The sequence below is a fragment of the Amblyomma mixtum genome, chromosome 5 (genome assembly GCF_055824585.1).
Source record: "Amblyomma mixtum isolate Tamu chromosome 5, ASM5582458v1, whole genome shotgun sequence".
Lineage (NCBI taxonomy): Eukaryota > Metazoa > Arthropoda > Arachnida > Ixodida > Ixodidae > Amblyomma > Amblyomma mixtum.
This window is the reverse complement of record NC_143016.1, coordinates 28,686,088-28,709,203: the sequence shown is the minus strand read 5'-3', so window position 1 is coordinate 28,709,203 and position 23,116 is coordinate 28,686,088. Positions and strand designations below refer to the sequence as shown.

The following is a 23,116-nucleotide window of genomic DNA, read 5'->3' as shown; positions in this document are numbered from 1 at the left end:
CCCCTGTATATACTATACCTGTCTGCGAACAGCGCTCGCTCAGAAGCCCCTCCTCGGCTGCGCCGTTCTCCGTCTTGGCGGCACCTCGACTCCGCCGCTTGCCACTTTCTCCGGCGCGCATAGGAGGCGTCGGGCGCGCTCTTCCATCCTCCGCTGCCGCGGCGCGGGCAGCGAGGGCGAGCGCGCGGGGCTCTCTGCCGCTGAACGGTAATCGATTCGTAGGCGTCAGCGGGCCGCTGGCGCGACACGCGGTCGCTAGAGAGCCCTCGGACGACGACGACGACAGCGAGGTGCCTGCCCGGTCTTCTCCGTCCCTCCGAAGCCGCCGTGCCCGCAGTGGCGAGGCCGCAGCCTCCGCCGGACCACGGCGCGGGCTGAGCGAGCGCCATGCGGCCGCCGAGACTGCGCCGCCGCTCGCAACGGCCGGGCCGCGAGCCGCCGCTGCTACCTCGGGCTGCGACGCGCCGCCGTGCCATCGCCGCCGCGTCGAGGCTCGCCATTGACGACGAGCGCCGCCGATCTGGCGCGCCGCGTTCCTGAGGCCGCTCGGCGCGTGCTGCCGTTTTACAGCGTGGTGCGTGACCGGTGGCCGGCCGCGCTTCTGCGTCCAGCCCGAAAGGATTCGTCGCTCCATCCGCTTCGTCGCGTTTCTTTGTTCGTCGCTGTGGCTGCGCAGCCGCGGGGGATGGTCGCCCGATAAGGCGCAGCGGAGAGCGCTTCTGCCGAGCCAAGATTGTGCCGCCGTTGTGTGGAATTAAGAGGACGTATCGCCGTATGGAGCTTCGCCTCGGCGGAGAGCAGCGCGCGTGCTTTCTCCGTCGGCCACATTTTGATGCCCGCCGTGTTTGCTCTCGTATGTGTCGCAGCGCCTGTGCTTATCCAGCGAGGTTTGTGGACGGCGACGCTTGACGCGTTTTGGGTGTCGTGCCTGTAAAGAGAGAGAGAGAGAGAGGGGGGCGAAAGGAAAAAAGAAGAAAAGCGAGTGCGGTGTGCCTTCTGACGTCTTCCTCAAAGCGGTGCTTGTTCACTTGGACACGAAAGACTACAGACTCCTCGGTTTCTCCGAGGCAAGTAGATCTGGCGCTGATGATGGCTCCTTCGGAGGCTGCTGCTTTACTTGAACTGCGCGACACTACTCTGTTGTTCCACGGTGTAGAGGGTAACAAGTGTAACGACTACATGCGAACTAAGCGCGCTTTAGTAAAGTAATTCGGCGCGTTTACCTCGTCGAGTGACCTGGAGTGTTTCCCGGCGAGGGCTACCCGCGTCATTTGGTGAGGCCAAGTTTGCGTCGGGTGACCGTGACTTGCGCGGCTTACGACTAGTCGTCGTCGTCGGAGGGAGCTGACCTGTGGGACAGCCTCGTTGCCTCGAGACCGCATTGTTTGATCGCCTGGCCGCATCCGTAGCCGAGCGTCGCCAGACGAGCCGGCACAGAGCGTGTCGCTCGCTTCCGACGCTGCCGAGCGGCTCTCTGCTTCGCCGGTGGCCGCCGCCGTGTGCGATGTGTGCCCGGAACGACTGCGGCCTTCCCAGACATGCTCAAGGGTCTCTTCAAGCGAAGACGTGCCCGGCCAGGACTGCAGGTAACTTGCACCCACGGCGCGATTGCGTTCGCGTTTGTATAGCAGCGGGTGTACGACAGTAGCGGGTGTGGATACTTCCCTGTCGAAGCATTGTTCATTGACGCTGGTTGTCTCCAAAACGTCGCGGTCGGTTGCAATCGGCATTTGGTGCGAATTTTAAAGATCTGGCCCTACTGGTACTGTGCTGTATCTTAGGTTTATGCAGCCAATGTCTGCAGTCGTTTGATTGCGATCCAGGGCAGTTGGGATACTGACCTCGGACTCGACAGTTATTTCGGTATATAGTAATTGTTCTTAGTAGTTTCAGACTTTCGGTAATTATTTCTGTATAGTCGTGATACATTGTTAAGAGATCGGTAACCGTAGCATTTGCAGTACATTTATTGCGTGGGCTATGTTGGTAAAGAAACGTTTGCACAAGTACAAGCATTATGAAATTGAATTCCAATTAATTGAATTCGTCCTAACGATTTATTTCCAGGCATGAGCGGGACGCATACTTTTCGTTTTTTTTCTTAGTTTGTTGTCTCTGAATGGATGATCTTACCAGTTTTTCAAGTTCAATGCGAGAAATAGAAGTAAGTTACGGTCTTCGAAATTGCGGTTGCGAAGTTTCGGCTGCGAAATTACGGTATTGTTGTATATTGCTTGTACCTGTACGTGAAATGGATCCGTGGAAAAAAGGCCAGTGTGAGGGACTAATTTGTGTTTAGCCTTTTTTTTCTCTCTCTGCGTTGGGATGCACAGCTGAAGCAGTTCAGCGTCGCCACGAAGATTGCGGTGACACGGCTGCACTGCTCCACACTTCTCCGCTTCATTGCATTGTCTGTCAGCCAACGCGCCCCTAGTTCCCACATGCATTTTTTGAGGTCTAGAGAGAATTTGGATATGTGCATTGATTTTCATGAAGGCGACGTCGTTATAGTCTTATCTTTTCTCGCTGTGTACACAGGACACGACTGCTCAGAATTGAGCTGACGCGTACCGAAGCTTGCGACTCCGACTGACCTTCTACAGGGCCGTCGAAGTGGCGCCCGGACAGTGCCTCCCAAAAAAAAGTCGCTGTCCTGTAACGATTCGCGTGGCAGTGTAGGCCGGCAATCGATAGTCGCAACAGACCGTTCGAACGCGCTCTGAATAACGACGCTCGTCTCGGGGAGGCGGTTGCGTCTGGTATCCCGAGCCAAGGTTAGTGCCGTGCGCACCGACTACGTTATAAGCAGCGCAGGGTCAGAAAACCGTAATGCTGGCCTCTAACAGTAGCCGAGGCCAAGGTGGCTGCACCTTGGTGTCGTTTTGTTTTAACGGGAGTCTTTCGACGCCGTCGCTTTGATTGCGCTACTTCGAAACTCGGAGCGCAGACGTGACATGTTCTGCGGCCGTGCCGCATGAGTGAATATTTTGAGGCTACACGGGTATAAGTTGCACGGAAAGCGTGCGTGCGGATGCTGTTACACGTGTCATGTGATCAGCCTGTCTGGCTTTTCTAGATTGGAACGAGTTGTGAGACGTATCGCGCGTGAGTAAACGGATCACTGGTAAACGCACTCCGGATGCGCCAAGGGGATGTTCATGTTCTCTTTGTGTATGCGCGTAATGTTGCGGCCGAACTGCCCCAAATGCAAGTTGAGTTGAACGCATAGTTGCTCCAGAAAGTCGCACGGGAGCCGCGCATAAGCCGCACCGCTTCGTGCTCTAGCAGCGGCGGCGCGCATTGTGTGGTGCCGAAGGCAGCCGGAATCCCTGGGGCTCCCACGCTGCTTGCCTCCCCCTTTTTTTTTTTTTTTGGCCTTCGCCTTGTCTGTGGCCCGAGCGAAGCGGCGCTTCTTCCAACAGTCGACGAAAGGGCCGCATTGACGCTTGCGACAATTGCCGCCGCCGTGTGCCTCACCGAAAGTTTTTGACGTCGCTCTCCGCGTTTTCTCTTTTGTCAAGAATGCCACCTTCCTTGGCCCGGCTGCCTGCGTGGGTGCCGTGGTGGCTGTGTCCCTTTTGCGGCCATGTCAGAGCATGATCGCGTTCCACATTAAGGGCGTGCTGTCGGCGTGCTTTCAACTTTCCTACGTTTACGGTTTATAGAGGAAAGTAAGGACTCATCTTTTTGTTCCGTGTTAAGCGTCCGCAGTCACTGACCTTCAGTCGGTGCGGTGCTTGCATGTCACAAATGGTTGTTTGAAACTATAATGTTGAAGTCGTAATTGTATGCCTAGAAAAAAAAACGGTCGAAACTAGATGCATTGTCACTGTGTAGATTCCGCCTCGCCGCGGTGGCTCAGTGGTTACGGCGCTCGGCTGCTGACCCGAATGACGCGGGTTCGATCCCGGCTGCGGCGGCTGAATTTCGATGAAGGCAAAATTCTAGAGGCCCGTGTACTGTGCGATGTCAGTGCACGTTAAAGAACCCCAGGTGGTCGAAATTTCCGGAGCCCTTCACTACGGCGTCTCTCATAGCCTGAGTCGCTTTGGGATGTTAAACCCCAATAAACCAAACTGTATAGATTCCTTGGAAACGTGACATTAAAAGAGGCCTATTAAGACACGAGGACTCTGTCAAGGGAATGATATGTCGAAAATTAGGCATAATTGTATTTCGTAACGAGCCACCTGTTGTCGGTGGGGTGCATGTCACTGGTGAACCGTCGCTGCCAGCGTCAGAAATGTCACCAACGTCCACTGTTCGTGGGAGCGCTGCTTCGCCCGCCCTATCGGCAAGGTGAAGGTCAAAAGTGTAGCAAGGTGGTGTTCATGTTTAACTGACACCTGCAATGCTGTGCCTGCGTCATACAGCTACTTGAGCACGCGATGGCGAACTTTGCCGACGGCTTCCCTTACTCCGTTTCCCGTATTCTTTGGGACACCTGTACAGACCGCGTGTGCTATTCTCGACTGTTACGCGCGTTTTTTAGCCACGCTGCATTTTGAAAGCACTCGGCAGAGGCGCCGTGTTGCCGGAGCTTAGCACCTCGCGAATGCGCACGAGCGCACCCAGATTTTATAGCGGCTCTGCCGCCTTTGCGCTGGTGTACACAAGAGCGGCGACAAAAGTAAGAGACTCGAACGGGTGCACCGCGGAGTACTCAGTTCTGAGCGCGCTTGTCGAACTGTCAAGCCTGTTTGTCGCGGCGTGGGACTTGAGGGGAGCTGTAGAACGGTCGTCGTTTTTATTTATTTCTTCGCCCCTTGTCTGTCACCTACGCGCAGCGCGCTCGCTCCTCACCGTCGCGTCGTTCGACTGACACGCTGGTCGTCGTTTTGAGTATGAACTGGTTTGTCCCGTTGCATCGGGCCGGCGAAGAGACGGGCGATGTTAGCAAGCCGCTGAGTTGCGTCTCATGCGCAGGTTTTTCTTTTTCCGTTGTAGGCATAATGAATATTCCAGGCGCCGAGCGTCGCATGTAGATGTAGCGGGAAAACTGTCGGGAACATTTTGAGGGGCTGTTTGTGTACTGTTTCCTAGAATAAATAAATAAATAAATTTTTAAAAACGAGAGCACAGCAAACGTAAACGGTAGAGTACACTATCGTCGTGATCGAAGTTAGTCAGTGAAACAAATTTCAGGGTGCCGCAATCGTTTTTTCCAAATCATTGGGCACGGAAGCTAGTATATGGCTGCCACTGCGCAGTGTTGGCAGAACAAGTGGAACGAGTCATTGCAGGTGAATTTCATAGAGCGACCCGCTTCCAGTGTCCTCTAGCATCTCCGTGAGTGCTGGTTAAACGAGGTTCAGAAATTCGTTTTCTGTTTGTTCTTCCTGTTTCTGTTTGCTGGTTGGCGATATCGCCGATTTGATCTGTGCTAGCACGCGGGGCTTTGATTACCGCCTAAAATAACGACCTTGCGAAGGCAGATACGCGCGTTATCACAAAGGTGATTTTTTTTTTTCTGGGGACAGTAGGCAGCGGCGGTCACGTAACTTCCATATTTGCGTGCGTGGAGAGCAGGAATGGGGTCCTCTGGTAGTCGAAGTGGAATATGAGCGCCACTCAGCGCATTATTTCATCGACTTCGGAGATGACGCGTGTACTTTCGTGTGCGACCCTTCCAAGTTGCCCGTGTTGAACAGTGCTTCTTGATCGAGATTTACATGTGGATACGGCGTCCAGACGGAAATTGTCTGACAAGATTTAATATCCCCCAGACCTCTCCCTCCGTTCGTGGCTCGTTTCGCCGTGTGCTTGCGAGTAGTCCATCCCGCGTGCCGCCGCACTCGTTTTCGTCCGCTGGGCCGATAGTTAGGCATCGTTGGATGGTGTTGCGCGCACTTTCAGCATCGCGTTTCTCATGGTGAATGGTGCAGCGGCTTGATCTGCGCATATACATTTGAGTTGTACTTCCGGCTCGCACCTTGAAGCCTCGGAAACTGTTTAAATCATATGCGAAACCTGTATATGATTCCACGAGTCATGTACTTTTCTGGGATGGACGCAGATACACTGAACAGCTACGCCGGCTTTCTACTCAGCTGAAAACAGCGGGCTTTTGCCGCTGTTTGACTGTTCACAGAACCTGAATGCCAACGCGGTCTTAGTTGCTGTCTATACGTAAGACCTTTTGAAATGCTGCTTGGGAGCTTATGCATCGTTAAGCATTATTCACCGCTACAACAAAAAGATGTGGTCATTTCATTTGCTTTCGTTAACATCGATCATATGCAAAGTAGCCAGCTCGATGATCGAAGCGGTTTGCAGTTAATCTCTCTTCGTTTTGTTTTCCTCGACACATTTTTTTTTTTTGCGTGTGTATGCCTTCCAGTTACGTCATTCGTAAACTGAGCATTTCATTGAACTTCGATTCCTCTGTGCAGATTAGAGTGACGTTCGAGCCTTAATGCTGGCACAGTCATTTCGATGCGATACCCGCTTTAAAAAAGCGAGAGGCTTCGCCTGATTGAGCTCATTCGGCCGGGCGAGATTGGAACGACCTCGTAGGTCCCTCGCTAAATTTAATCTTTTTGTCTGCGTCTACTTGACTTCGAGTGTGCTAGTGAGAATTTTCCTTTCATGATATGCGAAAAGCCTGCTACTTTTCATTCTACCTTTCCTCCTCAGCGCTTACCCTGCTTGAGTTTGCATGCGCGAAGATGGCCGACTGGCATTTTATAATCAAACAGATTCTTTTTAACTTTAAAACGGCCGGTCTGTCGTCATCAGTGGCTGAGTCGCTTCATTGTCCGTGTGAATTTTGGTTTCTTTTATTGCTTCGTAATGCCGAATCCAAAGAGTCTAACGATGAAGTAGAGGCCTTTTTTGCGGCCTACTGGTCTGCCCTCTCATTCTGTTTGGTCAGAAAAAGATTACTGGAAGTTACCGCATCTGCCAAGCAGTTTTTGGTGTTGTTGGAGGTGGGGCTTTTAAATGTTTGTGCATTATTGTGGCAACTGATGGTTAATGCATTTATGATCGTTTGATGCTTTTTTGCGTACCAAGACAACCGTGAGCTGATGCAGTCCGCAGAGGAGGGCTTGGGATTAATGTTGATCACCTGGGGTTCTTTAATGGGAGCCATCGGCCGTAGCGTGCTGAGTACATCCTGGACGGGCACCGAAGTCACAGTATACGGGCGTCTTTCGTTCCGTCTTCGTCGATATGCGGCCCTCCTGGCCGGCATCGAACTCGCGACCTTGGTTTCAGCAACCGAACTCATATCTTTCTGCAGAGGCAATGCTTTATAGGAACACCATGCAGGGAAACTCTCAGGATTGCTTTTCAGTATTTATTTTTTTCTGGTTTCTATTAAGAGAAGTTCGTTGCAGAATATGGCTGTCGGGTTAATTGGTACTGGAGGAAGTCCCAGAGTGAAGCTAGGACTTCCTATTGCAAAATGCATAGCGCGAATGTTAAAAAATAGCAGAAATGCGACGTTAAATTAATGCGACAGTCCGGAAACAACAGCAGGTAGCATTTTGACGCAGCGATCATAACTTCATTCAATGAGGATGAAGCAGTGTAAAAGTGTAATGATAAATTTGCTTGCAAAAATGCTTTGATGCTATTAATGAAAAAACCCGGATGTCTGAGCTGTTTCAGCGCATCGAAGTCGGGAATACCATAATGATATTGCTAAGAACGTAACGGTTTTGTTGCCGTAATTTGAGTTTACTTTTTCGGAGCAGATGATGATGATGAAAACTTTATTTGGAACAAGGGAGTTTTGGACACGTCGGTCCTTGGGCCCCCGCACGGCCCCACTGCACTCAAACGTTCATGTCCCGGAGGCTCATGACGCTGGCAGCCCGGCATGTGGCGATGGTTTGCTTGGCCGAGTCCTCGGAGCGCAGTAGGGTCTCCCATGCCTCCCAAGTGATAAGGTGTTCCAGGCCCCGCGGGGGAGGATCCGCCGGGCAGAGGAAAAGAATATGGTCGAAAGTGGCTTTGGGGTGGTGGCAGAGGGTACAGGAAGGGTTCGTGTGGACTGGGTGATATCGCGAGCGTATATAAGGGGAGTGTAAGGTGCGTGTTCGGAGCCGCCTCCAAAGTGTCTGATGGTAATTGTCGAGGGAGGGATGAGGTGGGTAGAGCCGACGCTCGGCTTTGCAGGCCTGCGTCATTTCACTGAATGAGTGCATGCGCTCCCGCGAGAACCCCAGGTCGGAGGCCGTCGGCGCCCGGTTGAGAGAAGCTCGGGCTAAAGCAGCAAATTATCATTCTCATAAAATCAAGTAAGATTACTGCCTGTGAGGCAATATGAGGGCATAGTTGTAGTTACAATGTCTTCACTTCAAGCACTGAAGATGAGCGAAGAAAATTTTAACTGTAGTGAGCTCAATTGAAAAAGGATATTAAGACTTAGGTATGAGGGCACTGTTGATGCTGAGAAAGGGGAAAATTCAATTATTTGAACTACGCGATTTTGTAGATGGTGAATGCTGGAAATATGAATAGGATACGTATCACTACACTATATCACCCCATGAAGGTATGCAGTGAGTTAGGGGACCGGGAATAATTGTGTAAGGTGAACGAAGAATATGTTGTTGGAAGTAATGACGTGCCCTAAGAAGCGCCCGGATACGGATGCGACTTTTTTACTTAATTAGTCAGTGTGCATATCAATTTTTTAATGTTCATCTGGTATTATGCCAACAAATCTAGTACTCTTTAGAATTTGGTATGATGTGGTCGTCCCGCCAAAAAGACACTTGTCCAAGTAAACCGGCTTAATACTTATAGGTTGTCTTTGATGAAAATGAAAAACCAGTTTTTTTTTCAGTATTGATTTCAAGTTCGTTGTTTTGACATCATGTAACTAGAAGTTAAAGTTCAGCAGTCAGGGATGTAAATGTGTCATTATTGTCTCTGTGATCAGCATATACTGCTGTGTCATTAACGTATAAAATACAATTAGATATGGTAAGAGAACTAGGCAAATCATTAATATCTATAGAAAATCCTGGGACCTAATACGGAACCTTGTGGTACACTTTGGTTAATGGCCATTAGCTAGAACAAAATGTCGGCAGGCTTGGCTATGTGAACTCGGTGTTAAGGTTAGTCGTCATCATCATCAGCAGCAGCGGTAGCCTTACTACATCCACTGCAGTACGAAGGCCTCTCCCATACCCCTCCAATTAACCCTGTCCGGTGCCAGCTGCTACCTTATCGCCGCAAACGTTTGTGTAGGGCCGCAAATTCCATGATATTACATTTTAGAGGTCTCAGTTTCCCTTTCTGCATTAGCCGCAATAACTGTGCGTTCAAAGTTGCCGGTGGGGGCAGCGGTTGTGACGCGTCTCCAAGAAGATCTCCTGATAAAAAGTATTTCGCAAATGAAAACTGCTCTGATTCTGAAACTCCATTTCGGCTCCTCCGCCGCTACTCGTGCTCCGTCTCGTCGGGCGCATCTTTTAGCTTCCGCGTTCTGACCTCTTTGCGAATGCCTGGGGGGCTTTTTTTTCTTCCTCTTTATTTCTTCTTCTGTCTCTCTTCGCCTTCTCCTCGTCGAGACGGTTTCGCGATCGCGAGTAACAGCGCCGGAAAGCGACCGTGGCGCGAGGGAACGGAGCCGCGTGGGGCGCCCTGTTTATTGACGATCGGTTCCGTCGGGCTCGTTTAAACACGGAATCGTTTTTCGTGCAGAGCGGCGGCGGCGCAGCGCGAAGCGTACGGCAGCAGTGCTCCTGTCCCGCGAGTGTCGGCGCGCCCCTCCAGCATCCCGCAAAGCTGTATAGGGTCTGCGATGGTTCTCTTAACGGGCGCCCCTCCTGCTCTCGTCGGCGCGTTTCCGGTGAACGTGTTGTTCGATGCACGCGCGGGAAGAAGAAACAAACCGAGCCCTTTTATGATGCTCGCCCCCTCCCCTTCCCTCTGGCTGGCTTCGTCAAAGTTTCATAGCCGGTCCTTTCTGCACTTTTTAACCTCTCCCATCACCCGCACGTCCTCGTCCTCGACCTTCTTTGCTTTTACGAGACGAGTTCGTTCGTGGCGTCGCGACTCGCTTTCGAATCACTCGCACTGCTCCGGCCGCTTTGTCCCTTCGGTTTTACTGGCAGCACTCCTGCCAGGCATTGAGGCACTTCGTCGTTTCTTTTTTTTTATTTATTGCAATGTAATCGCCGCTGTTTCTTAATTGTTACTTTTTTGTTTCCAGAGTAATCGCCGTGTTATATGGTAACGGTATGAGCAGTGCCTAATTACTGTAGCCACGCTTTGTGACAAAAATGGCATTTATTTCGACGAAATACTTCCGGGGAGATAATGGTATCTGGAAATTTGGGTAGGAGCTTTTAATTTGTTTCAGGAATCATTATGCAATGAAAGCTGTGTGTATTGCGCTAGAAAGTGAACTACAGTTACTACCAGATAATTCTCGTTTGCTTTCATTCCCCTAGTGCATTTCGATGGGTGCAGTCTCGAGGGCCCATTTGTAGGTAGCTGCTATTTGGGAAACCAGGACTGGCGGCGATGCGTTACCGACAGGGTTCTGCAGAAGTGTCTGCGAGTCGGAATATGCGGCAGAGTAGAGGCAATAAATCTTTAGCCGCTGTAAGTCTTTTTTCCAAGTGTTAAGGACAGAAATGGCTGCACGAATGGTACTATTATTTTTAACAAACAAGGTTAGGGAAATAAAGGGCTCTTTATTATGGCACACACATGAAGGAGTGCAACAGTCACCGGCGAATGTCGGCTTGCTTCATGTTACTATTATTTTTTGCACCAGCAGAGTAGATTTGAGATTTCATTTCTGCTTCGGGGGAAACAGCGTTGTCTGTGGCTAGCAACGCCTTTTGCCTGTTCTGCTTCGATTGCCGATTCGTACTGAAACGAGTGAGGAAAGCAGATACCGAAATGAGAAAGGGAAGAAAATTTCAGCACTGTGGAAGAGCAACCAGTTAAATCATTGTAACAGACTCTTTACACGGCTATGCTCCGCAGGCATGTGATTTCGTGTAACATATGAACACTGGTAATGTTTCGTGCAGCTTTCCTGTAGGCAACCTGCACCTCGCACAAAACCTCCTCTAAACTTTGGTTACTGTGCGCATTGAAAGACAGCAGATGGTCAAAGTTTATTCGGAACCCTACACGAGGATATGTCGATCTCGGGCATAGGTATCTATGGCGTAAAAAAAAAAAAAAACCTTTATTAACTGCACTTCGCGCTAGTATTTTTCGTTGCTTTAACGAGAAAATGAAAAGCGTGTACTAATCGTTCACTTAGAACCTCAGCAGTCTGAGGTATCTTAGTTCTAGGCAATGGAGTTACTTTATACGAGGAAGGGCTTGGTCTCTGCTGGCGCTCAGGGTAGTGTCATGCATAACACGCTCACGCAACAGCGGCTGAACATTGCAGAAATTTCGCTCTCGGATGACAAGAGAACTTTTTAAGCAATTATGCTAATTTTATTAAATGGCCTGCAATGCACTCCTTGCGGAGCGCTGTTTCGTTGAATAATACTATCCTTGTCACTCTGACGTCATGGCCGCCTTTCTCACCGATGTTCAAGCCAGTGATGAATTCACTTTTCTCACTTCGGCGTTCTCATGGCGGTGTTATCATCGTCTGCGCCAGTGAGGGGGTTGCTGCGCGTATCGGAATTTTGTTCGTCGTGTTGGTTTGAGAGCGAAACCTTTAGCGGCTCACTTGTGGCATGGGCGGCGCCGTCGCTCTCGTAATCACTTGAACATGGAGTCATGATCGCGTCATCGGTTACGGGAATTACACATCACGTGACCATGACTTCATGACCACGCGAACTCAGTATCTTATTACCGGCCCCATGACGTCACATAATCGGTGACGTCACCGGCAGCTGGGAGCTGTCCGAGCGCGCTCCGCGCTGGTGTTGTTGGAGCATATTCGTTGCATCGCATATTGCAAAAACACAGAGAGCTACGCTAGGCAAACTCATTAATGAGAAAGCATAATCATATAGGCATTTTTTTGTGTCTGCATATATAATGTCCTGCTTTTTCTCCACCTTATGTTTGACCACGCTATTGAAAAGCGGGGTGTGACGACGATGTACAGTCTTTTCCGAAAGTAACCAGGCTGCATGGTTGGCTTCTCATTCGTAAAGTAGAACCCCCACGCCTTCCCAAAAGATAAAAAGTTCTTTGAAGGTGAGGACAGAGGTTCTCATTACCATACAGAGATTTGGAGCTTGAGAGCTGGCATAATACCTTTAATATACGACTGAAAAGCAAACCGCGCAGCCTGGTTACTTTTGGCAAGGGCTGTACTTTTCTGCTAGAGATTCTTGACACGTCTGCGGCTGGTCCCTGATACGGTTTTCGTAATGTGCGCTGTCATTATATTTGCTATAACTGCTTCGCTCGATTCGCCTGCGCCGCTGATGCCCTTGAGTAGTCACCGGCTCCGTGACTGAACTAGTGGCTATATAATAGCTCGGTCGGTTCAGCGTAGTGTGCAGACCTGAAGGGCTCAGGTTCGAACCGTGTCCAGTGGGATGACATTCTCGGTGAGGTTGTCGTAAATGGCAGGAATTAACAGTGCGCGTTGCGGGGCGCACGCCTCTGATCACTGCTGCGGACACAGGTGTAGTTCTTTGGTGGAATACTAGAAAGCAACAACCATTTCGTTCTTGAAATGCTGTTTCATCTATATTGTGCCCTTATGTCCGGCATGACTATGTTTATGAACAGCAGCGCGTTTATGAACCAGCTTTAGCTCTTGTTACGCGGCTATGTTTTTGGTTTCACCGTAGGGGGATCAAAATGCCCTTAGTTACGTGAAAATGTAGTGATGGTGTGGGTAAGCAAAACCTAGAGGGAAGCTTGTTGGTAGCCTCAATAGAACCAGTGTATCGTCTCCTGAGAAGCGTGCTTTGCCTGGGATGCAGCTGTGCTCTGAGGGGAAGCTCGCTTGCTGGCGTGTTTGTAGTCTGCTTTCGCGATCGGCTTTCATTTGATGAATAGGAACTGAAATATTTTATCAGATAAAAGTCTGATCATGTATTTGGCCATCTGTGTGCATATATGAGATGAATAACACAGCTATCAGAAGTCTTACTATAGGAGAAGGCCTGTTGGAAATAAAAATGTTATTGTCCTATTTACTCTTTTAAGGCAGAAAGCTGGGCTAGTTGGTGTCTTCGTCTACCCCCGTCCCTGTTTTTTTTTAGCGCTACTACTATGTGCTCTCCTATTTACTCTGCTTTCTATTTATTGAAAAGACGTTTGTAAATTGAGTCGAACGTTTCTGTCATACTTGTTTTGTGTTGTAGCTCCTAACTTCACTCTCTAAAAGAAAACCGAATGATCTTCATTTTCTAACCAGAGCAGAGAAGCGCGAACGCTCACTTCTTGCGCTGACAGAAAATAGTTTTACCCCACGTGGTACGCGTGATACAGAGGGTTGAGAGTGTATGTTCTAAGTCCTTGCGCAGAGCCAGTGCGAAATTGCGCGATTACGGAAAGAATTTGGGGCGTTTGTTGCCTATCCTTGCTTGTGGCGCACGCCGCCGTCCGCATGCATTCATTTAGTCTTCCTCAACCAAGTCTTGCAGCGTAATGGGAATTGACGTCAGGTAAGCTAGGCAGAATCGGCCGTTATTTTAGTGACTTCGGTTATGCAGCCTAGCTCACCGATTTAAGTTAAAGTTTTCGTGCCCTGGTTGTTTGTATCGCGAAATTTTCATGCTAAGTTGAGGGCTTCACTTTCTGGCGGTTCCTATTTCGAAATCCCATGCTTCGAGGAGGGTTTCTGTTAAGCTTCGCTGTTTCTTTGCATCCGCTTCGACAACCTCCTCCCTATTACCGCTAAAACAAGTGGGGTCACCTACGCTTTACGAGACTTTTTTTTTTTTTTTAGTCTAGAGAAGAAAATCCTTTGCCATCTTTTCCGTGGTGTGACTTCTTTTGCCCAAACACGGCCTGCCTACTCAGAATTAAGCTTATGAAGAACATCTCACTTGAGCTCTGGACCAGCAGGGGATTAATGGGCTGAAACCGGTCCGGTGCTGCCGAAATGTAATCTCGCATGTCTTGTAGATGTGTTGGGAATAGATCGTGTCCCAAATACACAAGCGTACTCGGGCTGCGTCGTTGACGAAGTCTAGTTTTTCAGTGGCTGAAATTTTGTTTCTCAGGCATCACATTAGCCTTCCGGTTCGTCTTGGAAGGCGACTCCGAGGGGGGTACGATTTTGTTAACAGTGCATCAGAGGATGTTGCATAACGTACGTTTCACTCCATACTTTTAATTGCAGCTTCACGCTTTCTCTTTAAGTTCTCGACAACACTTTATTTTATGCATTATTTTGTGCATGCTTTGGAGTGCCTGGTTTGTTCACATCTCCCGTCACATTTTCTTGCATGGAGAAATCTCAACAACGTGAAGTGCTACTTCAGTTTTTCTTTTGTTATTACTTTTCTGTTCAGTCTTGACAATTTTGTACTGTTCTTGAGTGTGCGCGTCTGCCAGGCGGTGATTGTACCTTTGCACTGACTGCGTGGACATGCGCTGTGCCGGTAAACCTTGTGCATGTTGGCATTTTGTGTTTCTGCATAGCCTTGACCTCAACGCTTTTACACTGTTTTCCCAGACCTTGTACTCTCGCACTGTCATCAGCTCGTTGGAGCAAATACAAACTGTGATCAGGTCTGCTATTGTTTTTGAAACCTGCTTTTAACTAAACCAAACCTAATGAAGCAAAAAGAGATGTTAGCTGCAGATCTTCCATTGCAAGTCTCTGTCAAAATTAGAGGCCGCTCCTGTTTGGCCCGCAATAGAAGGGGAAGAAATTTGTCTCAGCTCCTCAGCTCAAAAACCCCTCAGCACCTGACTGCAGTTTTTGTTTGTTCTTCACCTACTAGCGTGCGTTAGGGCCTTGGAGTTACCTTTTCTCCAACGTGTTCTTTCGTTCGTTTTGAAGTCACAAATATGCTTTTTCATGTAAACCTCTGTGTATGAGGAGAGTCTCCTTTCTAATTTTCAATTTTTCCCCTTTTGACTGAGTGCCCTAGGAAGCTCGAAAAGATAAGACTGTTGAGGCAACTCCAAGAACCCTTGCGCACATTTCATATAGATTAATTGGCTAGTTAAATGGAAATAGGAATCGGTGCCTGTACAATGCAGACTAAATTAAGCCATGAATGCGTCAAATTTCCCTTGGCGTACATTGCCTGTGGCGCTATTCAATTCACATTTCATCAGTTTTTTATATACTGTTATTTCTTATTGATTTCAGTGCTAAACTTCACCCATTCCCAGCAGGCATTAACACAGCCGCTAGGTTTTAGCTCCTTCTTTTTTAGTTTTAAAGCATTTGCTTGGGGCAAAGAATGTCACGGGATTCTTTCCCCCTCCCTGCTCTCTTCACCCCTTCCCATTTTTATTTCTGTTCTACCTTAACTGGACCTCTTGACCGCATTTCACCACTGTGGCATGCGCGCTCTGATCGCTTGACCGTTTATTTTTATTTTTCCCTCTACCACCCACGTTCCCTGACTCTTTCCTGTTCTCTTTCTCTTTGACCTTAACCGTCGTTTCTTGACTCGGGGCCTCCCAAAACTTTTCTTTGCATGCCTTCACGTTGGTTGGCGCAGCCGTTCTGTAATGCCCAAGTATACGCCTCTGGTAAGCCGTCATCGTCATCATCGAGTCGCCACGGATCCCCGCTCTGTTCCCTTTTTCCCCTCTTCCCTCATCGGGCCGCCGCCACCTTGCTCAGGGGAGCTCCGTCTGCTTGCGAGTTGCATCGCAATCGCTCACAGGACGCGTGTTTGCAAAGCATTTCAAGCACTGCCTCTGTAGCCTCGCAGCCCGCAGTTTACGCGTCCCAGAGACTCCGTAGCGCCAAGTTATAACTGGCATTGCTCCCTCCAACGGCAACCTCAAGCGACTCCCTCAAGCGACTCTCGCAGACAACTCCCTCACACATCTCCCTCACACATCTCCCTCACACATCTCCCTCACACATCTCCCTCACACATCTCCCTCACACATCTCCCTCACACATCTCCCTCACACAACTCCCTCACACAACTCCCTCACAAAACTCTTTCACAAAACTCCCTCACACAACTCCCCCAGACAACTCCCCCCGGACAACTCCCCCCGGACAACTCCCCCCGGACAACTCCCCCCGGACAACTCCCCCCGGACAACTCCCCCCGGACAACTCCCCCCGGACAACTCCCCCCGGACAACTCCCCCCGGACAACTCCCCCCGGACAAATCCCCCCGACAACTCGCGCGGACAAAACAACTCCCTCAAACGTGCCCACGCCCACACACTTGCGCACACATCAAAGACGTGTGTATTTCAAAGAAGTAGACCTTCGATAGCGCTGCACAAAAGATAATGAGTTGCCATGGAGGGAAAGTAGAGGCTGAGCTACAACTCGCAGATCTCATAACTACACATCGCAGCGTTGCACTGCTGAAAACACATTATGTATGGATGTGCGATCATGGCGTAAGCTGCTCGCTGCCGCTGGCTGCATTGTAGCTGGCTGTGCTTGAGATGGTTCGGACGCACGCCATGGGCGTACGCCTGACCTGTCGCAAACCGTTGCGCAGTGCAGACTGAATAACGGAGTTGGTTGCTTGTTTGCGGGCGAAAGGAAGATAAAAAGCAAACTACGGTAGTGCTGTTTTTGCGCACTCGAATGCAGCAGCGAGGCGGGACTCTCCAGGAACTGCGTGAAGCTATCGGGAAACTCTCTCGTCATGTGGAGCTGTAGTGTCAACGCTGCAGCCTGCGTACATTCGTGGTGCGTAATGGTGTTCAGGTCCTCGCAACTGGTAAGGGTGAACCTGCTGCAGGTGGCCGGTCGCGGTGGCGATAACATTTTTGTCTGGCTCGCGGGAACCACCCATGGCGACGTGCTATATGTGTTTGGTGCACTTGCGCCGTTCCTTTTTCTTCCTTTTTTAATTGTGTCTACTGCACGCAGTGCGTGCGAAAGTCATGCAGATTTAGCGATGTTCTTAATGTGCACAAGCTCTTAATGACGATTTGGGACGTTAAACCCCATAAACCAAACCAATCTTAATGACGATTCAGCTTCTGCTAAGGTATGCGAAGCCGATATTAAAGGAATGGAGCTGAAAGTTTCGGGGGCCCTATAAATTTGTTCAGTGCCCCGTTCAATGCGTGATCTTGCACATTTTTCTTACATTTTGCTCTTGTGCAAGGTAAATTTTTGCTGCGTAATTTTACTGTCCGATTTTTCAGACGTATTCTTTCATTTTTTTTTTTCGACCCGGCTCCGACAGATAGTGTTCGCTTTGTGCCTGTTGGCAGCCGCGTCTAGCCGTCTGTAAGGCTAGACCATTTTTGTCCTTCGTGTTTTACCCACAGCACAATGTGTGGGGATGTGGTGTACCTTCTTTTTTTTTTTATTGCGTGTGCAGAATGTTTGCGTGCATACATAGTGAAGGCGCCGCTGAAAACCTGGCGCGTTTTTCTCTGTCGTTCTTGTGGTTCAGTGCTTGGAAGCATGAGCGACATCGTAGCCGCATCTTTTAGTGTTTGGTAGTAGTGCCTTTATAGTCTTTTTTTTTTTGGCTTTAAATACACTGCTTTTACCGATTTTTTTTTTTTTCAGAAGTTCATGTGTATAGTTCACGGCACAGTGTGAACTTTCTTTTTCACTCGTGCTGTGCCCTTATTTATAGCCCTACGATAGCTATTCGTTTTTTTTTTTGTGCCGTCGTGTAACCATTCGAGCGTATTGCTTTCGTGTCGCCAAAGGTGCTTCCCGGAAGCCCGCCTACCCTGCACACCTGGCTCTCACTGACGCATTCCAGTGTGCGGTGTGGTTCCTCGCATGCGCATGTCGCCGTCTTATATGCCTGCACGGTCTCTTTCGTTTGCCTGCATAGTGACTCGGCTTGCCCTTGAATGCCTCGAAGCCTACGCGCATGCCCCGGGTGTCGTAGCGAACCGGCACATGACGCCAGCTGCGGCACTAGGAGTGCTGCACTGGCGTTGAGCTGGTCCTCGTGTGACGGGTCTCTCTGTGCACTCGTGTGGTGTCTTGGTTTGTGTCTCGGTTGTGTACGCGCGTGCGTGTGTATGCGTGTGTGTGTCTCGACGCGTGCTGTGGTATTCATACCTCGGTGGCCATGGCCTGAAGGCCTATATGGATTAAATATAAAGCAATGTCGACTTCCACGGTCGGTTGGAGAAGAGGCGTATCTCGTTTTGCAGTGGAACCTTTTCTTTAACTTTGAAAGGCGAGTAGGAGCGTCGCAGGCCGCCTCTTTAAGATAGCGTCGATGTATGCCGCCTGCCTTTCGCTAGCTGTTCCCTAATTCTGCGCAGCAGATGCTACAGCGCGCTTAAAACGTGTTTTTGGCGTGTCCGACTAAGGCCCTGTGTGGTGAGCAGGATCTAAACTGAAACTACAGGGGAAATAGGAGCGCGGATGCAATACGGCGGTGTTTATGGACGCAACGTCCAGGAATTGAGGTGCGTGTCCGGCCTAAGGTATTCGCCGGGATCTAAGATTATTGCGGAAGGTAGGGTCGTGTGTTGCACATATGTGCAGAGCTACAGTATATTCGAAACAGTGCGATGCGCAGCGTGTCAGCGATGTTCAAGAAAACCAAGCGCTGACCCAACTCTCTCGCTCTACGAGTCTTGTGCCTCTTGCCTGCTGGATGTGACTAGTGCGAGCTGACGCTAGCTTCGGTTTCTTTATTTTGTAGAGTTTTATTCCGCTGTAACTGTCCACAGTGCACGTGCGGTTATTGCGAATCATCACTGCGCGAATTCAGTTCGTACAATTGTTTTCAGTTTGCTTTGTGGTATACGAGTGTAAAGTATAAACTTTTATGCGTTTTGTATATTTGTTACTGTATCTGACATTTAGCTTGATACGCAGCAATGTAAGAACAGCTTACCTCTGTTGGAAACAGCAGACTCTCGCCCCCACTTGGTTTAAAAATAAGCGTTACCTTCACAGGTGTGCGTTTGCAAATGGCGTTGCTGCTAATCTTGACTGCATTCTGGACAGTTGTACGCAGGTCTCTCAGCATCCGTGTGCAGCTTGGTTTGTCGCTTCGGCTATGGCGTACTCAGTAGTGTAGTGTAGCATAGTGAGATGTGTAGCGCTTAGTAGTTTTCCCGGTAGGCAGTAGAGCTGGTAGCGTCTGTAGGACGCAAGCTTGCTCCTGTTGTGCCCGCATCACGTGCTTGACAGCGGGCTCCTCGCCGGAAGCTGCGTATTTGTGCGAAGTACACGTACCTGAACCTTGTGTAACGAGCGTGTTTTGTACCTGTCTCAGTGTAGACTGTGGCCACGTTCGTGCCACTCTTGCGGAAACATTGCACAGTGTGGTTTATTTTGTACACTTAAAATTGTTTGAGGAACCCGCGAAAAGCAAACTATAGACTTGCGTCGTTATTGTAGAGATAGCATACCTTGAACAAATAGTGTAGCAGTTACCAAAGCGAACCGCTAATTGTTTTATTTATAAACGCAAAAATAAAAAAATCGTCCGAACGAAGTACAGGTTCTCATTTTAGTAATGTAGTGCGATGGTGGAACAAAAAAAAAGTTATCGATGTGGGCCTGTTTCACAGTTGCTTCTCATAAGGCTAGTAGCATGTTCACTCGATCGCCAAAATTGTAATACCGCTTTCAGCTAGTTGTCTTTTGTTTGTTCGTTCCTTTTGCCCGATCGGTTCCCGGTGCTGACGACGTGTGCTTTGTGCTGCTCAGGGATCTGCCGACTCCAACTACAGCCAGCCGTCGTCCGACCTTTCGCTCGACGAAACTCGCGAAAAGCAACGTGCTGACAGAGAGAACAAGGCCTTGGCACAACTCCGGGCCGCAAGGGTGAGTTGTGTGTGCTCCTCTTCGCCTCGCGGCCAGGTTTATATACTTGCACTTCGAATCCTTTCTCCGGTTTCTTGTTTGCCGCAGCTATTAAGAGAGAACATATTCTTGGAGGACACCTTTTTAGAGATTCTGGTGCTCCAGGCGCTAGTGTCCAATATAGGCCTGTCTGGCGAAAATCCGAACTGTTCGAGCTGGTTTATGGAAGAATCCCCGGTTGCTTCCAAATGGAACCAATACAATTCCCAGTTGGTACCAGTCAGTTGGAACCAACTGAGAATTGTTCGATAAACCAATTGAACCAGTTAGAAACTTTAACCAGGAGACGGCCTCCGGCCATGGCGTCAAATACAAATTGGCCGGGCAGGCCAGGGCTTTACTGGCGAGTCATTCAACCAACGCCAGCTGTATTCCCAATTGGAATGATCCATCGGCCATACCATGCTTGCTTAACCATTCCACCATGGCACAGTGTTCCTCTAGAACACTGTAACCATGCTACCATACCAGCGGCCGTAAATCTGCACGTGGGAGAGAAAACGTCATCCTTTTGCTTCCGGCTGCTGCCGGGTGACGCCTTCCTTTGTTTTTCTTGGTAAGTGTCAAACGGCCGGGTAAGCCGCTGCCGTGCGCCTGCAACCGACGGCAGCGTGATCGGATATGGCTCGTGACCTCCGTATTCGACTGTCGGCATAAGTCATTCACTGTCCGTTATCAGTTCGAGGCCGAACTGTTCGAGTACTCCGTCGTAACTTTCTTTTTTTTGCGCTAGCACTGACGGTGGTATGATAGCGATGGAATCGTATCTCTGTGGTATGCTGCCGACCCACCGACGCGCCTTCCCCATTTGGGAGGCGGACCGGCGCGCGCCCGCACGACGATGAGAGAACGCCAAATAGGAAAACAAAGAATCGGAGGAGTAATGACGACGCCTGCCCGCCCAAGGCCAAATTCCTGGCGAGCCTGGGATGCTGCGCACGTCCCTAGCTGTGAGCTAGCTCGGGGTTGGGTTGGGGAGGGGGGAACGCCTGTTCGGCCGCGCCGCAATGCGCGCGCCCGCCGCTCCCGTGTTTGTTTTCTTCGGGCTGCCGTCCCTGTCCTCTCCCTTTTGCTTTAGAAAAAAGTGGGTGCCTACGCGCGAGCCTACGGCGGATTGGCTGGGAGCCGGGATAAGCTGTTAGAATGCCTCCCACTGCTAGTTGGCTGCATGGGCTGCTTTTGGTGCCCTTTATCAATCGCTGTCACGAAATTGACTGAAATAAGTGCATTTGTTTGCAGTCCTTTTGTCATTCACGCGCGTCTTCTGGAGTAGCTAACATATGTGTTGATTTTGGTGGTTCTGCCGGGTCAAGAAAGTTGTTGGTGACCAATTATAGCTGTCAGATTGTGTGGAAATATATATAGGACTTGTTTGCCTAGATCATTTAACTAGAAGCTTATAAAGTCTGAAAATAGAGCTCCTAAACTTAGCAGTTTCGTTACTACATTATAATTTAATGCTATGTACTTGTTTATATATTAGACATTGATTACTGCTATTATGGACCACTACCTTGATGCCAGTATATTGTAGTACAGTAATTTAATGTGATAGAGTTCAACACAATAAAAGTACAATATATCAGACCTTATTTATGTTGTCTGTGCCTCCATTTAACAGTAAAAACAGTTGATACAGACGCATTATGTCAACATGTTTTGAACACGCATGTCTGGATAGAAGCAGGCTTGTGTAGCAATTTTCAGATTAGAGTGCTTACAGAGTTGCCTCTACTGCTGGCTTTATTTGCAGGAGAAAGTGGTAGCATTTACGGTGCGAACTAACATGGCATATGATGGAAGCTTGGATGACGATTCTCCTGTGCACGGTTATGCTATCTCATTTGGAGTCAAGGACTATCTTCAGATTCTGGAGGTGAGAGCGTCATCTGTTTACCAGTTCCCACTAGCTCCTTTTTAAACCCATGTTTTTTTTTCATTTTGGGAGCAGCGTTTGAATATACTTAACAAAAGAGTGTGCAATTTGCATGACCCTCCAGTGATGCCATAATCCCATGCAGTTTTATCTCCTAAATCATTGGTATGGCACCTGCCTGGTGCAACTCTCTGTCACTGCTTTTTGAAGAAGGCTGTTACAGGTTGCTCATAGGCTGCAGCTGCATGTATACGGCAGCCACAAATTGTTGAGTAGTGGAATTACCTCGTCAACAGGGGCACATTATCAGTTATTGCAGTGGCATGGCTCATTTTTACAGAGGCTGGTCAGATGTGCATGTAGTATGTACCACATTGCTTCTGTGCAAATTTTCACTTGTTTTTGGAGATGTGAGTAGGTCCATGTGATACTCACTTCTTTTAATTAGATTCAGTACAATTGAAATGATGATAGGAAACCAGGTTCGATCTCATACAGTGTCTGTAAGTAAGGGTTCTAGGAAAACAGGAAACCCAACAAGGCCAGGAAAAAAAACATAACACAAGCCTCTAGAAGCACATGTTCTGTCCTTTTCTCAGTTTATAGTGGTTTGTCCTTTAAATGCGCTGCTAAGTAGGTTAACCATGAAGCTGACACCTTGGAGCTCTTTCACTGTGGAACATAAACGGATTCACCAACTCTGCTGCTTCAGCTGAAGCCAAGCATTTTAGAAAAAAATGATTGCAGTGCTTACTTTTACCATGAGTTTTCGATGTGCACTTTTTTTCTTATTTTATGTTGCCAGGAAGTGCAGGAGATTGCTCAGGTTTCTGGATGAAAATAGCCTCCGCGACCTTTATAGTATATACTGATAGCCCCCTATCATATACCACATGCAAGTTCTTGAATTTTAAAAAAAAGTACCAGCTAGCCTAAATGTTCAAAGATAGCAAAGTTATGTGTGGTACTTGCAGTAGCATTGACCCTTGCATCAGGTGCTATAAAGTGGAATCTTGATGATGTGATCACGGTTGATATGAATTTTGGGATAATAAGAATTAGTGAAATACCCTAGCCATAGTGCATTGCATGCAGTGCACAGAATTTCGGATTTTCCGAACATTCTCTCACGCCATTATGGGTGATACGAACACGCGAGCCGTTGCCACACCATCGAGCACTAAGCATATCCTGTATATTGCCAGTGTTGTGATTACTAGTCGCGCGGTACACACCGCAGGCAGTAAGCAATACTGTGGCTGTAGATAAATTCCGTCAACCGTAAACACATCTACGTGAATGCATGTGCTGTGTGTTGGTCTGCATGCGGAGTTTGTTGCTCTCGGATGATATGGGCTTACAG

The 23,116-nt window shown here is 49.0% G+C and overlaps 1 protein-coding gene across 5 annotated transcripts in view; it reads left to right on the top strand.

The window, feature by feature from the left end:
- Ca-beta (Calcium channel protein beta subunit) overlaps positions 1-23,116 on the top strand; it is a 119,617-nt gene that overhangs the window by 70,045 nt on the left and 26,456 nt on the right. For 3 of the 5 annotated variants that reach the window (XM_089543718.1, XM_089543722.1, XM_089543719.1), the window contains 2 exons: positions 19,722-19,838; positions 21,631-21,753. In XM_089543718.1, coding sequence (XP_089399844.1) covers positions 19,722-19,838; positions 21,631-21,753 — 240 coding nt within the window. Of the gene's footprint in view, positions 1-217; positions 1,587-15,593; positions 15,625-19,721; positions 19,839-21,630; positions 21,754-23,116 lie in introns of those variants that run through there. The other 2 variants (XM_089543721.1, XM_089543720.1) reach the window with 2 other exon arrangements.